This window comes from Thamnophis elegans, chromosome 1, assembly GCF_009769535.1.
Source record: "Thamnophis elegans isolate rThaEle1 chromosome 1, rThaEle1.pri, whole genome shotgun sequence".
Classification (NCBI taxonomy): Eukaryota; Metazoa; Chordata; class Lepidosauria; order Squamata; family Colubridae; genus Thamnophis; species Thamnophis elegans.
Genome location: NC_045541.1, coordinates 27,908,619 through 27,925,373, shown reverse-complemented (window position 1 = coordinate 27,925,373; position 16,755 = coordinate 27,908,619). Strand labels below are relative to the sequence as shown.

The window sequence follows — 16,755 nt, the reverse complement described above, 5'->3', positions numbered from 1 at the left end:
CCCGTCCTCTAGCCGAGAGTTGTTTCAGAACAGAACTCCTTGAAGAGACACGTAACGGGACATATTTTATGATTCGCTTTTTTCCACTTCCAAGAACAGAAACTTGTCTAGTTGCAGTTTAACAAAGGAATGGATTCCTTTTTTTTCCTCGTAACTTGCAAACTATGGCCTCATCACAAGCAGAAAGAAACACAGCAGTTGCTGAATGCTATCAAATTATACACAAAGCCACAGACTTTCCCTATGGATTAGGTTCTAAATTTCTGTGTGGAAACAGCATCTACCATTTGAATTGTTATTATGCAAGGGCTCGCAAGTAACAGCAGTTGGGGGAAAGAAGGCATCATCGCCACAGACAGAATCACCAATTAAATGAAAACTTCTATTTGCAGTAGCGATGAATCTCTTCTTGTTAACCATCTCACACAGTTGGAAAGCTTTTCTTGTACAGCCAAGACTGAATCTGTCAACAATGACAGCTGCAGCACCTCCGACCTCAGGCAAATTTCTCCAGTATAGAGAGTTTTCTAAGCCACTAATGTGAAGATGCAGGTTTACAACTTTTAGATCTGACGAAGGAAATGGGGATGAAAAGGAGAGGTGTATATTTTCATTAAATGCACAGACAAAATGTTCTCATCTCCCTCACAAACAAAAATGGCGAATTCTTTTGCCTTCTCCTGCACAGCATGAAACAACGTCTCTGCGGTTGGCACCAAAGTGATCATCAGCCTCCAACATCTTCTATTATTACTGCTGCTCGATATAGATGCCTGCTTGCTTTGGCTAGGCAATTGGGATTGTCTTCAGCCCCAGGTGACCCAGCTGAGAATATATAGTGTTGGTATACACTCCCTTTATTCTTTGTTCATCCCTCGCAGGAACATCCCCACACACCACAATGAGGCCATGTAACAAGGGGGCACAGGGGCTTAGGGCATACTCGTTGATCACATGCGCAATCCTCTTGATTCAAGATGTTTTGCACATCTCTACTTATCCTTGTAAAGCTACGCAAAAGTCTAGCATTACATGCTAGCACAACAGTCTATTTCATAGATCAGTGATGTTTCTTCCTAGACTAACATCACTGACACTCTTTTCCTATAAAATACATTACTTTCAGGGGTTGCTGGAGGATTCACAGGGGTTCAGGAGCTAAGATTCTGTGCAGTTCCCACTCCTAGCTGACTCTGCCCACCCCGACCCGCCAGGAGTCCCCAAGCGGTCCATTTTGGATGCAGGTAAGTGCAGGGCGCGCATGGAGGCTTAGGGAGATGAAAAACAAGCCTACCTGAAAGTTCAGGAAGGCTGGAAATGGGCCCGTTTCCAGGCTCCAGAGCCCGGGGAGACTGTTTTCGCCCTCCTGGAGGATTAAGGAAACCCTCCGGAGCCTAGGGAGGGCAACCTTCCCCGCTCGGCCATGATGCAGGAGACCAATTAGGCCACGGCCACCATGGCCACACCCACCCAGCAGGGCAGAGAACCCCTTGCTAAAATTTTTGAAGCCCACCCCTGATTATTTTATACACCAACTGACAACATTTATGTGGAACAAAGACACAAATTAAGTCCCGAATTCCCCCTTTCTGCAGAAGCACATTTGATCTAGAGAAGAGTTCCATCTTGGAAATTTATATTCTTGATTTTCTCTCCTAGTCATAGACCCCGTATCATCTTTTATGTTGTTCTACAGATTCTCCAACTCTTAGAAGCATATCTGAGAAAGAGGACAATAATAATTGCATCAGGAAGGAATACTGACCTTCTACCAATGGTAGATGCTCCGTGAAATTAGTGTTCTACTTACTGTACCTGTTAGAATCCAAGGTGTATTTAGTAGATTCTGGGTTTATCATTGGTTAACAAGCTTAAAATGATAGGTTGATGATCATTATCTGAAGCTGACATTAAATAATCTGACCAATATCTATCATGCTTGCTCCCCACCCCCAAGTAAATGCTACTTCACCAGGATGATTATGTGCCGCTGTACCATTTAAATTAGTATACTTAACTTACTACAAACACTGGCTAAACAAGAATTCATAGAGTTGATATTGTGATCTTTAGATTGTCTGTCATACAATCCATCTGTACACTTTTGGCAAATAAATAAATAATAGCTACCAGTGCTTTATTATTAGGTTAATTTGGCACTTAGTTTGCCCAGAATCACCAATCACATGTAAGGGAATTTTAAAAGCAGATTGTATATAAATTGTTCCAATTCCATTCAAATATGTTTAATTTGAGATCCTGTTTTAACTGGTGGGAGATAAATATTTATAATTATTAAACAAAATACTTTTATTTTAATTGGATAATAAATATTACTCATACTGCCCTACTAAGGTTGTTTCTGTCTTTAAAACATTTGATACAAGGGTTACTAACTCTGCATTGTTAACACCCGCATTTGGAAATTCTAGAAGCCTTTACAAAGTAAAGTCCTGAAAATAAAAATGATTGTCCATCCATGTTTCCTGTAATAGAATACTATAAAAATTACATCAATATTGATTCAATAAAACATCATACTTATTAAATCAACCAGCTACATTCTAGGAAATTATTTTCAGAATTGAATGCTTAGGGCTATATTCTGAAAGTGGTCAATCTTCAGTGTCAATGTGATCTAATACTTCCATGGCTTGACGAGTTTTGAGTGGGCTTGAGTGGACTTTGTAAAGACCAGTGGATTGTCTGGATTACTACCTAGTTCATTGGTATCCAGGTATCTCATTTGTTGCCAGCTTGAAGCGGACTCAATTATTAGCTTCATTCTGAAATCTTTTTGCTTCTTTTCTTGTGCCATTTGCTTCCATGTCAAGCATTTTATTGCTTGAATTGCTTGGTTGATTATTTTCCTTGATGGTTTGACTAGCTAGCCTTCATGTTTGTAGGGTTGATGTAGAATTGACTATATTTTGTAAAAATGAAATACTATGATGGATTTTTTTATAAATAGAATCCTTGAGACTGACTATATTATCTGCTGTTTCTGCAATTCTGAATGTAACAATTGCTCTTGCTTTAAAACAGTTAAAAATAGGTAGTCGACCCTACTAATCAAATTTATAGTGATGGATGGAATTAAATATTGGATCAATAGAACAAAATGCCTTTTAGGTTCCAATTGAGATAGCAACCTTTAGGTTTTGGATAATTTATGAAGGCCAATTTATTAAGCTGAGGTTCAGGATTCCTGGGTATGTTAAACAACTTAGTAATGATGTTCTTATGTTTATGGCAGTGTGAAAAACCTCTCTAAGAAAACTGCAGAGTTAATCATTTTGGATCTTCTGGTGCTGAAGGGCATAAAGGCTGTTTTGCACCCGTAGTTATTAGAGTTTAGCAAGCAGTTTAACAAGCAGCAAAGTCCACATTCTGGATAGAGGGGACTAGTTTTAATGAGGAGTCAAACAGACCATCTATATCAGGGGTGTCAAACTCGCGTCGTTATGGTGATGTCAGGTGATTCCCCCCCTTCGCTAAACAGGGCGTGGGCATGGCTAGTGCATAACGCATCCAGCCCGAGGGCCGCGAGTTTGACAGCCCCGATCTATATAAATAAACAGCCCTCCTCTCTCAACAGAGCGGGAGGGATATAACAATCACTATCTCCTGTCTACAACACAGTTCTTTCAGCAGTTCCAAAAAGGTTCCACACCCATTTGTACTATTCAGGTGACCTTGAAGGCACAGATAAACCTCCAAGTGGCCTCAACAATTCTCAGAAAAAGTACTAATGACCAGATGACTGCAAGGATTATAAATCCTTCTATTCCCCACCATTCAGTCCAAACTGAAGAAGCTTCTTGCATGAGAAGTGAAACACTTTCAAGGAAAAACAAAGGAAGTCCAGTTGCCTCTTGAAAAAAGCACCTTTGGGGCCCCAGTTGTGAGTTCTTTATGTTACAGATTGCAAACCAAGTTATACAGAGCCTCTATAAGTGAGAACTATTTTATATATAGTAATTTGTAACTCTATCTCTTAATTTAAATTAGCACATACTGCAAGGCAACCGTTAATAATTCTCAAAATCTTTATAGACTTTAATCAATACTTCCTGCTGGTATCTTAATATTTGTTGTAGTAAAGATGTTATCTTCTAAGGTCAGGAATTGACTGCTTTTGCTTTTTTCTAACTGAAATAGTCTTTAATCACTTCGTTTGATGTAAAATTAGCCAGAAGTATTTTTTTTTAAAGTATTTTCCAGCTGAGCTGTTGGAAGTTTCAGCTTGTTACATCTTAACGAGAAATCCTAAGATTACAGTGGCAACAGCCAGAATTTAAACAATGACTATAAAAACAAGGCTCTTAATAACAAATCAATGTTTTAGGGTATTAAGTCTATTATCTAATATTTATTAAACATTTTACTAATTAAACTATTTTATCCAATGCCAAGTCTTGACTATATTTGCGTCTTGCTTTTGGGCCCTTTGGACATGAATAAAAATTGATACTGCTTCTGGGGTGGGAATACTCCCACCTTAGACATGAAACCAACTGGGTGTCTTTGGGCCAGTTCGTCTTTCTCAGTCCTAGAATGAAAACAATGGCAAACCACTCCTGAAAATAGCTGTCCTCCATGACTGATACTGGTGGATTACTTGTGGAAATTACAATGCCTTACTCAATTGTGTTAAGATTCCATCATGCTGGGTTGGACGTCAACTCCTACTAATTTTAAAAATGTTGAAGTATCGTTTTTATCAGGTCATCCCAATTTGCTATAGTGAGAAACATTAGAGTATATACTACTTCCTTAAGTGATTCCCAGATTTGTTATCAGCTTGTAACATCTATAGATGATAACGATGAAGATGAGGGGTTTTTTTTAAAAAAAGAGGAAGATATATGTTAAAATTAAATATGTATATTGAAAAGGGATTATAAATACCATCAACATAAAATCGAGCTCGCTCAGAAGCTGAAATACACCAAGTAAATGAGATGAAGAGTGGGAACCATGTTAACATTTCTCTTGTTAATATTATGATAAATTAATAAAGAGAGTCATGTATAAACAGATTTGAATAGGCCAAAAAAAAAAAAAAAAAGGAAATGAAAATAAAGAGAGATTATTCCTCTTACCTTAGTCGTAAAACAAGATTCACAGCACATGGAAGAGAGCTATATTCATTTGTAATAGCAGAATGTGCCTTAGTGAAAAAGAAGGAGGGAATACATCTTTTTAAATTGCCATATTAAAAACTGGAATGGGTTCAATTCTTTAAGGTAATAATTATCCAGTTTAACTTAGAGGTCATCACTAATCTGAAATTGCAAGTCAGATATTAAAACTGGCACAGATTACAGTAAGGTGGCAAAGGGAAAAACCAATATAAGTCTATTCTCCTGATTAATCTGATAAATGTATGGTATTAAAACAAAAGCCCTTAGAATTTTAAACACTTTCCCAACCTAATACGTTGGGGTGCTACTAACAAATTTCTTGTTTATTTAACCGAGCAGTACATTTTAAGAGAATCCCAGCAGTGATTATTGTTTGCATCTTTATTGCATAAAATAAAAGATTAAATAGCTGGAAAGTAGCCATAGCCTTTGGTGACAATTAGAACATTCACATTTGATATAAACAAAGTTTAGTGACACTGTTCACACATTTCAGCAATAATGTATAACACTACATCTTCCCTTCAAATCATCATGGGAAGAGTCAACTTTGCCCAACTACTAAGTAAACAGCTTCCTTACCCAGTAGCCATTATCAATGCTATTCCAAAGGTGCTTTTTCAAAAGGGAACTGGACCTTGTTTTCCCTTGAAGATGTTTCGCTTCTCATCCAAGAAGCTTCTTCAGTTCTGTCAGAATTGTCAGAACTGAAGTAGCTTCTAGGATGAAAAGCGAAGCATTTTCAAGAGAAAAACAAAGTCCAGTTGCCTTTTGGAAAAGCACCTTTGGGACAACCATGACTTGATGACTGAGAATGTTGATTTGACACATCACACTAAATCATAAAGTCTGGCACTTCTCTGGACTGAGCTGGTGTGCAATTTAGGGGTCCCTCCTGGATTCACAGCTCCAGCTCACGGAGCAAATTGCAGTCATAGCTAAGGAGGCCTTTACACATATTCATCTAGCAAGCCAACTGCATCTTTCCTGGACCAGGAAGCCTTACTCATAGTCACTCATGCTGTCACCTACAAATCAGAGGTGCAAGGCCTCCACATGGAGCTAACCTTGAAGACCACCTGGAAGCTTCCACTGCTTCAGAATGTGTCATTGCAGAGGTGGGCTTCATAATTTAACAACTGGTTCATCTGGTGCAGAACCAAAAATGTGAGCGTGCCTTCCTCACTTGTGTGTGTCTGCAAACACACGGCACGCAGCTTCCAGCACACCTTCTCGGGCAGCCATGGTGAGTACAGCGGGCAAGGCGTAGAAATCAGCTGGGCTGCATGGGCAGGGTGAGTGAGCCAGAGAGTGAGATATATAAGACGGGATAGCACCGGAGCAGGTGGACAGGCCCAGCTGGTGGTGGGAGCTACCGGTATGGGCGAACCGGTCCAAACTGGCATCAGCCACCTCTGGTGATGGGTGTTTTTAGGTTTACCCTTATAACACCTCTATTATGGAAGTTGTCCTGGCTTCCAGTTTTCTTTCAGGTGCAATTTAAGATGCTGGTTATCACCTTTAAAGCCTTATATGAGACAGGACCAGGTTATCTATGGGACTGCCTTTCCTTAAGGATGCCTACCTGTACTATCAGAATAGGTAGGGTGGACATGCTTCTAGGCCCATCACTAAAAACATTACGGCCTTACGGGAGCTAGGAACTGTGCCTTTTCTGTGGCAGCCCCAGCCCAGTGGAAGACTCTGACCCATAAACCTTGGCACGCCTCTACCTTCCTAGATTTTCAAAAAGCACTGAAGACCTGGCATTTTCGTCAAGCTCTGGGATAGGATGAGGTCAAAAGGCATGGTGGAAGCTTGAATTGACCTTGAGTTTTTTTAAATGTCAGTAGTTTAAATACTTTGTTATGTTGTTTTAATTCTTGATTGAGAGTTTGGTATAAGATGGGCAGCTACATAAATGTTTAATGCAATGCAAAATACAAATATGCAATGCATATACTGTATTTTTCGGAGTATAAGACGCACCAAGGTTTTGAAGAGGCAAATTTAAAAAAAAACTAGGTAGGTAGATAGAGGGATAGAGAGGGAGAGAAAGAAAGAGAAATACAGTAGGTAGGTAGGTAGGTAGGTAGGTAGATAAAGGGAGAGAGAGGGGGGGGGGAGAGAAAGAGAGATAAATAGAGTAGGTAAGTAGGTAGATAGATAGAGGGACAGAGAGAAATAGAAAGAGATAGAGATAGAAATACAGTAGATAGGTAGGGGGGGAGAGAGAGAGTAGGTAGGTAGGTAGGTAGGTAGGTAGGTAGGTAGGTAGATAGAGGGACAGAGAGAGAGAACTACAGTAAATAGGTTGGGAGAAAGAAGGTAGATAGGTAGATAGAGGGATAGAGAGAGAGAGAGAGAGAGAGAAATACAGTAGGTAGATAGGTAGAAGTTTCCAGGTGTATTTATCCATGTGCTGGAGAAGGAAATCATTGACAAACCTTAAGACTTTGTTTCTGCTGGAACAGCACTTGATCAATGTAATTCTCATCAGTTAAAGAGCTTTCCGAAAGGGGAAAAAAAGTTTTTGCACTCTACAAACCTCCAAAAACCAGCCCGTTTTTTGCAAAACTGGGCCCATTTTTTTCAAATAAAAGGCATGAATAGCCTTGAGGGGGGCTTGCAGAGTGCTCCTGGTAGGGTGGGGGGACCAAAAACAAGCAAAAAACACCCTGTTTTTTGCAAAAATGTGCCTATTTTCTGTCAAAAAAATTGCATGCATACCCTTATGGAGGCTTATAGAGTGCTGTTGGGGGTGGAGCGGGGGCAAAAAATGGCCCATATTTTGCTTATTTCTTCCCTCCCCAGCCCCCAGGAGCTCTCTGAAAGCCTTCATAAGGGTATGTACAGCTTCACGAGGCAAAAAAATGCTATATTCGATGTATAAGATGCACCCAGATTTTCAGCCTCTTTTTTGAGGAAAAAGGCTGTGTCTTATATTCCGAAAAATATGGTATGTATTTTTTAGCTTAGCCTATGGCATGGATTTAACCATTACAACTGGTAATCAATGATTCATGTCTGAGCATTGTATAAATCAGATCAGTTGTTGAACTAGCCATGAGTAAAGAAACACATAATTTGAGAATCCAGTCACTCTTTAAATCAGTTTGTGGCCTAGTGAATCTGTAATCATTGATAAATTGGGATTGCAAGGAAGCAATTACAGGGCCACTTCAATCAAAGTCTGTATCTACTAGATGACACAATTTGAATGGAAATAAACTCAGGGGTCCCCCCTAGTGGGCCATGAGAAGTTTGCAATGGGGCCGCAGAAACAGCCAACAAGCACACACATGCTCACTTACACGAACAGCAGGTCTCCATTTTAGTGAGCGGCAGGCATGTGTGCACACCTCTTGCACAAATGGAGCTGCGCACACGCTTGCCAGCCATTTCCATGGAACCAACCATTCTCCCTCCCCTGGCGGTCCAAAAAGCCGGAAACGTTGGGGAACTCAGAGACTAACCAACAAATCTATGCATAATATCTAATGTTAATAGTAACAATACCTGAGAACCTTTTATAGACAGGTTCTGTATTTGCTCAGGGATATTGCTGGAATACACGGAAATCTGTTAAGAAGAGTTTAAATCTTTAGAAGATGGCACAAAATGTCACTTAATACATCCACAATGCAAAATAGTAAAAAAAACAAGAACAAAAAAAAATAGGAAGCAGGATTTCAAACAAGATTTGATGTTGTATTTCCATAAAATAAAGCCTGTTAATCCTGCATAATAAATCTGTGAGAATAGAACTCTTATGTGTCACCAAAATTCTGTCTGCCCTCAAACCCTCCTCTGCAGATTAAGTGAGCACACAAAGAACAAAAGGGGAAGGAAACATTAAGGCTTCATTCATTTATCATTATACTTCAAATTGACTCAAGAGCACAAATTCTCTGGACAAAGTACTAAATTACAAAGAACATTAATATATTCTGAATAGCTAAAAAAAACAACTGCTAAATATTGGCTTTATAATATTCAAGTTGAACAACAGACTATACACTTACACATATGGAGTTATTTAAAAGTGGCATACAAAAACTAATGCATGCAATCTTATTAAAAACTAATACTGTCACATAATGCATCCATGAATTGTGCCTCAGATTCTAGTTATTACGGAAGAAGCAGTATGGGTTTTTAAAAGCTGAAATCTGCATCTCCTTGAAAATATTAAAAAGATGCTGAACTTCAAATGGTAAAATATTACTGAAAATTACCATTCTAATATTCACATTTTCATGTAAATACAGAGAAAAATGCAATACAACACAGACGCCTACTCACAAAGGGAAATAAATGAACCATTTACCTCTGCATCTTCTTCTTTTACTCTTCGTGACTACAAGGCAAGCATCATAATTAATTAGTTACCAGCTCAGTATCAAAATAATGAATGTTTACTTGAGCTGCCATGCGGTTTCCCCAAAATTACCTTCTCTTGGGAAAAGGCGGCCTTGCCTTCTTCACTCTTCTCATCCATTTCATCATCGCTCCATTCCCAGTCCCCATCTTCTGTCTTATGAAGATGGCCACTAGAACCAGGTACTCTCCTAACCTAACAGAAGGACAAAGGCAACATTGAAAAGAGGCATGAAGTCACTGGTCTAGGACTGGAAAGGCCTTGCTTCAAAATTTCACTTAACTAAGGAGCTCACTGGATGACCTGTGGCAAGTATTTCCATCCAAACAATCCTTGTAGGGACACTGTGACAATGGACTAAGGCAGTGGTGGCGAACCTATGGCACGCATGCCAGAAGTAGCATGCAGAGCACTCTCTGTGGGCACTTGTGCCGTTGCCCAGCTCTGTGTTGGGTCTCTACTGCGCATATGCGGGGCTCAGGTGTGCATGCATGCCCTGTGCCTTGCAGTTTGGGTGGGGTCATAAGACACATATGGAGGGGGCGTGTGCATGTGCCTACACCTTGCAGTTGGGGCATGGGCATGCACTTTGGACACTCAGTGCCTGAAAGGTTCGCCATCACTGGACTAAGGAAGTCTTTCTTCATCTGAGCTGTCTTCATTGTTGCTTTGATAGCCCCATCTATCAGAGTCAGCTACTTAACAGTGTCTTTATGTTTTTTAATATTTACAGTATATTAGATTGCTCTTATCCCCAAAGATCTAAGAGACTTAAATGATTATTTAATGTGTCTTAGATCTTTGGGGATAAGAGCAATCCAATAAGTAAAGTCTGATAATTTTTTGTAGCTTACTTTTTTTAAACTAAGGCATTGGATGGAGAAAATGGAGTAAAATTTCAGTTTTATTCTGACCATGTGGAAGTGAAAATTTACTCCATTTTCTCCATCCAATGCCTTAGTTTAAAAAAAGTAAGCTACAAAAAATTATCAGACTTTACTTATCAGCAGTTCAAGAGAAACCTACTTATTAAACTGATTACAAGAGTAGCAAATGCCAAAGTGAAAATAACTGATTATCTGATTACGTGGGAGAGGAGGCTCCCACTACACAATACCGGTTTGTCTCTTACATTATCTAATGAGGATTTTGCCTACAGATGAGGATCACCAATGGCCATCATTTCCCAAGCATTCTTTTATTCAATTTGCTTTCATTAAGCCACAACACCGAAAGATGAGAAAGAAAGAGGAGAGCCAAGAAATATTATCTCTGCCTTTGAAGGAAGGGCCTTACTAAGATGAAACCTTCAATACTTGTTTTTCTAAGACAGTGTTAAGACCACAGAGTTGTTAGGAACCAGGCTAATATGGCTTTTTAACATATTTATCATCAACTTTGTGAACATGCGAGTAAGGTGGCTCAATGTTTTCAATTGTCACACTGCTGGTTATCACATAAGAACTAGCAGTGGCCAGTAACACAACGTCTCTAAATCAGCGACTAATGTTGATGGGTCCGCAATCACAAAAATAGGGAAGATGCATTTTCTGAAATGACACCTTTAACCCCTAGGTAGTTTAGACTGAAGTACACACTTACAAACTCTTATTTTGTCTCTGCTGTCTTTCACAGCCAGCAGAAGCAAGCGAGGGCTAAATATGTACTTATAAGAACAGAAAACAGTTCCCTGCCAGTGAAAGAATAATGGCCGTTGGGAAAAAGAGGAAAAAACTCCCAAAGAACTATATAATGGTACTGGGTCTCAGCCTCTGTCTTGAGGGAGAAATTCTGGGAAAGAAAAAAAATATGTAAGAAAATAAAGAAGAATGTTTTAAATCCTTTGACTCTTAAGTTTTGTTCCATTTCTCAGAAAAGGTCTTGAGTTAATTCAAATTATCTTGGAAACCCCCCAGGCTCCAGACAGGCCCTTCCTCTGCATGCAGGCAGGTATCAAGTTTAATCTATGAGGTATTTTCCACAACTCAAAGGATGCCTGCTAGTTCCAGGTATTGAAAACAAAAATGGAAGCCAAAATGTTGCAAACTCTTCAGTTAATGTGAGAGATGGCAATGATTAGCTAATTTGCACCAGTGGTGGGTTCCTACCGGTTCGGTTGAATCGATAGTGGTTTGGCAACCTGAGTCGCTGGAACCGGCAGCAACCCAGGCAGGCCACGCCCTTGAACCAGTTCTCCTATGGCGCCTCCATCTTGATTTTCAATTCTGCGCATATACAGAACAATTTTCCTTGCACAAATTTATTTTTTTACATTTTTTTACATTTTGTGCATGCACAGACCTATTTATGTGCAAATGTGCATGCAAGCATAGTGCATGTCTAGCGTCTGTGCGAGCAAAGCGCGAGCACAAAATTTTTGTGTGGACTGAACCGGCAGTAATGTCGGCAGCAACCCACTCCTGATTTGCACCCTTGTTTTCACCCAGACCATATTGCTCCTTTAGACATTCTTACCCACAGAGGAAATCTTTCTGTTAGGTTTAAACATTTCAGTCTACTCAAGTTGTTAAATGCATGCTCAGCAATTTTAAACTACGGGAAAATTCATCAGGAAAACAACATACTGTTAAGATTGTGTCCTGCGCCTGATTGCCTCACTCATATTTTTTATATTCCTCCCCTCCCCCTTTGCAGAATTTCCAAGGGCATAAATTTCTTGGACAAGCTATCTTTTCTTAAACTAACCGTTTCTTTGCTGCACAGGATGAACTTCTTGAAAGGTGCTAACCACAAGTTAACTCAGCTCTGCAACCTTGATTAGTTAATTAACGCCCAGGGCCAGTTTGGGCTATCGGGAATTGGCACAGTCCTAATTAGTCCCATGCTAAAAGCTTCCTATTGTATGTTAAGTGGAAAGAAGGTTATGCTTGCCGAGAACAAGATGTTCTTTTTAAGGTACAGGCAGTCCTCAACTTAGAGGGATGCGATGGCTCAATGGGTAAGACACTGAGCTTGTCGATCAGAAAGGTCAGCAGTTTAGCGGTTTGAATCTGTCCTAGCTTCTGCCAACAAAGCAGTTCAAAAGCATGTAAAAATGCAAATAGAAAAATAGGAACCATTGTTACTATAGGAAGGTAACAGCATTACATGCGCCTTTGCCATTTAGTCCTGTCAGCCACATGACCACGGAGACGTCTTCGGACAGCGCTGGCTCTTTGGCTTTGAAACGGAGATGAGCACCACCAACTAGAGTTGGGAATGACTAGTACATATGTGTGAGGGGAACCTTTACCTTTAGTCCTCAACTTATGACCACAACAAATTTCTGTTGCTAAGTAAGACATTTGTTAAGTGAATTTTGTCCCATTTTACGAACCCTTCTTGCTACAGTTGCTAAGTGAATCACTGCAGTTGTTAAGTTAGTAGCTTGGTTGTGAAGTGAATCTGGCTTCCCATGTCTTTGCATGTCAGAAGTTCGCAAAAGGTGATCATGTGACCCTGGAACACTGTGACTGTCATAAATATGAGTCAGTTGCCAAGCATATGAATTTTGATCATGTGACTGTGGGGATGCTGCAATGATTGTAAGTGTGAAAAATGATCATAAGTTGCTTTTTAGTGCCGTTGTAACTTCGAACAGACACCAAATGAACTGCTGTAAGTGGAGGACTACTGTATATTTTCCATTGTGTACTTACTTATTCTCTTTTAATCCCTTCCTCTCCAGTGACTACAAATACAAACACTGATTTTCCCTTGCTAATTATCCCAGAAGTGAGAATTCCAAAGGGTGGACGAATAAGGAAAAGGACTACAAGATTTGCCAGTTTTTCCCAGCTTCCTTTTAGTCAAGTTCCAAAACGCAAACCTTCCCCATGGTTAGGGCTCACCCAACTGATTGGGTTTATATCCTTTTCTTAATAAATTTCTTAATAAAACTTTTAAAAGATGTATTAAAAGTCCAAGCATCTCTTTTGACACTCTCCTTCTTTGGTATCCATCCTGCAAATTCTAAATTAAGTGTCGTCACGCAAATTAATGGAAACACATTGCGAGACCTCACGGATGCTATTTTTTTAAAAAACAGCTATAGTTTATATGTGCAATTTTGCAGTTAATGTATTTTCTTATGCCTTGCACATAATCTCTCCTTGTCCATTTAAAAAAAATAAACAAACAGAAAATTCAGCCTGAAGTATTTCTAGCTGCCCTTATAATCACACAGATATTACAACTTCTAGGCAGAAAGAAAATTGCAAGCTGATTCTCTGTTTTTTCCCCTAATTCCACATGCTGTATGCATTTGCATCTCAAGCAGATTTATGGACGACAGAAAAATACCAAGAATGTAAGAAAATGATAAAACTTATTCATCAGTGTTTTGACCTTTCCAGTTCAATCTTCACTTTATGAGGAGCTGCATATAAACATATAACACAAAATTATTCATGTTTAAAAAGATATCCAGGCAATGTACTGGACAAATGGATGGAGATTGTGAAATCTAACACAATGTAGTCTTCATTTGTCCTTAAAAGTCAATACACCCCTTCACCACTTTCTTTTTAATTTTCTGTATAATTATACAGGTCCCTTTATTTAAAAATAAAATAAAATAAAATAAAATAAAAGTGACACCATCTGCCTTAGCAGAGCTTCTCAGAACTGATAAGTAAAATTGCTCCTCAGTAAAAAGAGAGGTTGTCTTCCATAAATAAATTAATTCAAATCACCCCCAAAGACCTATTAATAAACTTGGGGCAGACACAAGAAATAAACTGTGGTAATAATATTGTAGGAGAAGTGGCAGAACCTAGGGGCGGAGTTAAAAGAGAAATCAGTCTAGAATCTCTATGTAGCCACAAGTGGACGAAGACCAACTTCTCTTGAATTCCATTAACCCTAATCTAATTTCTAACAGGCGCTAATAGCTGAATCCTGTGCATTGGCTTTTCAGTAATAAATCAATTTAATTGAATTTTCCTGTAGGGACCTGATTTTTTTGCACCTGACAAGTATTCGTTCCAGAACAGTGAGAAACATTCATGAAAAGAGCCAACCAAAACATATCCAGTAGAAATGACTCCCTTAGCCTTCAGAGGTATGATCTACACCAGGGCTGTCAAACTCCCGGCCTGTGGGCCGGATGCGTCATGTGCTGGCCACACCCATGCCCGGTTTAGCAAAGGGGGGGAAAGTCTCGATACACCATGTGACACCACTGTGACAATGTGAGTTTGACACCCCCGATCTAGATGAACTATGGTGTGAGGTAAAATTCAACCTTTAAAAATAAGTCCCGGGGACCTAACAAAAAATTAAGTCCTTGCATAAAATTAACGCTCCAGAAAACATGAACACTTGATGGCCTCAGGAGAGCCTACTTGTATGCATAACCTGGATCTAAACACTATGCTAAGCCATACAATGGCTTGCTTGATTTTGACTTAGCCACCAGTTTGTAAACCACAATTCACGATTTAATGTTATAGGTAAACCATTATTGACTGGGGAGTTATGGAATTTGAAGTCCATGAGTCTTCAAGTTGTCAAGTTGGGTACTCCTGCTGTAAACTGTTGATCACACCCTATGCTACAATAAAATGTTTCACCACACCACGGTAAGATTAAGTTGGCCTCTATGCTCCCACTATAGAGTTTGTCGTGTTAAAGTTTGAAATTGCAGTGACCTGGCCGCTTTGTTGTTTTAATCACCAAAAAGCCCGAGACATGGAAAATGTTCCCAGCAGGCCTGGATCTTTCATCATTTCCTGAGAGAAAGATTCATTACCCTTGTGTTTATTCTTCCTTCCCCAAAATGAAACCAATCTTTATTCCAGAATGAACCTTCTGTACATATAAAGGGGAAGCGTGTACCTCATCTTCAAAACTTATCTGCTATCAATGCCCCCAACACAGTGGGAAAAATCTTCTTTTTTACTACCAATTCTGTGGGCGTGGCAGGGGAAGAATACTGCAAAAAACCCATTCCCACCCCACTCCAGGGGAAGGATACTGCAAATCTCCATTCCCACCCCACTCTGGGGCCAGCCAGAGGTTGTATTTGCCGGTTCTCCGAACTACTCAAAATTTCCGCTACCGTATCTCCAGAACCTGTCAGAACCTGCTGGATTTCTCCCCTGCCCCAACATACACCTTCGCAGACTGAGGTTTAGCCTAACTCAAACGAATGGGATCAAAAGCGCTTTTCCTGGACTCAGTTTGTTTGGAAACAGATAAATGGTGTACATACCAGCCATTCTCTCTAAAATTCATTTGATTACTTAATTCAACCCATTCCATTTTTAATCTATGCTTCTCTTATTACTTAAGGGTTACAAAACCTACTTTTGCGGGCAGTGTAATCCATAGTGTAAAATTGTGACATATTAACTACTCTGAAATTAGTAGCAGACATTTCTGCTGACATAAACACAATTGCAATTTTAGAAATTAATTTTAGCAAAAGAACCCAATATCCCTCCTCCCATGAATATAACCCTGGTGGAATGAAAGAAAACATCCACAATAATACCAGCATGTTTCATTGGGAGACCTGAATAATGAAAGTTTAAATTTCTTCTTCTAAGGTTGATATGGTGAAGTGAATATTGCCTACTGAAAACCCCTTATACCAGACTGGTAACCCACATTGGTATTGGATCTGGGTACTTGAGAGACCGCCTACTGCCAATTACCTCCACTAGACTGATAAGATCGCATAGATTAGGCCTCCTCCGAATTCCATCAGCCAGCCAGTGTAGACTGGCAACTACCCGGAGGAGAGCCTTCTCGGTGGCTGCTCCGATCCTCTGGAACGAACTCCCCGTGGAGATTCAGACCCTCACCACCCTCCAGACCTTCTGCGCCGCCCTTAAAATCTGGCTGTCCCGGCTGGCCTGGGGTTAAAGACTCTAATCCCCACTCAAATTGTATGACTGTTGTGTTCTTAAATGATGTAGTGTCTTTATGTTGTAAATTGTTTGTCCTTCCCCCCCCCCCCTTTGAACTGTGAGCCGCCCTGAGTCCCCCCAGGGAAAAGGGCGGCATACAAATAAAGTGACTATGACTATGACATATCCATTAGAAAGGGATGCTTGGCTGCATATATAGGGTGTCTCACATACACATACACAAACACATGCACAACCTCAGGCCTACCTCCCTGGCTGAAGATAGAAAATGCATGGTGGTTCATAATAAATAGCCAAACTCAGACGTTTTTGGAATGGAACTAGACAAGGAATGGAGCTTAGCCTCTGATAA

At 39.8% G+C, this 16,755-nt stretch overlaps 1 protein-coding gene across 1 annotated transcript in view; it reads right to left on the bottom strand.

Moving 5' to 3' along the window:
• The window catches only part of STK39 (serine/threonine kinase 39), a 127,671-nt gene that overhangs the window by 26,501 nt on the left and 84,415 nt on the right, over positions 1-16,755 (bottom strand). The window contains exons 11-14 of the mRNA XM_032219343.1: positions 9,601-9,723; positions 9,478-9,507; positions 8,667-8,729; positions 5,106-5,173 (exon numbers count right to left, since the gene is read on the bottom strand). Coding sequence (XP_032075234.1) covers positions 5,106-5,173; positions 8,667-8,729; positions 9,478-9,507; positions 9,601-9,723 — 284 coding nt within the window. The remainder of the gene's footprint in view (positions 1-5,105; positions 5,174-8,666; positions 8,730-9,477; positions 9,508-9,600; positions 9,724-16,755) is intronic.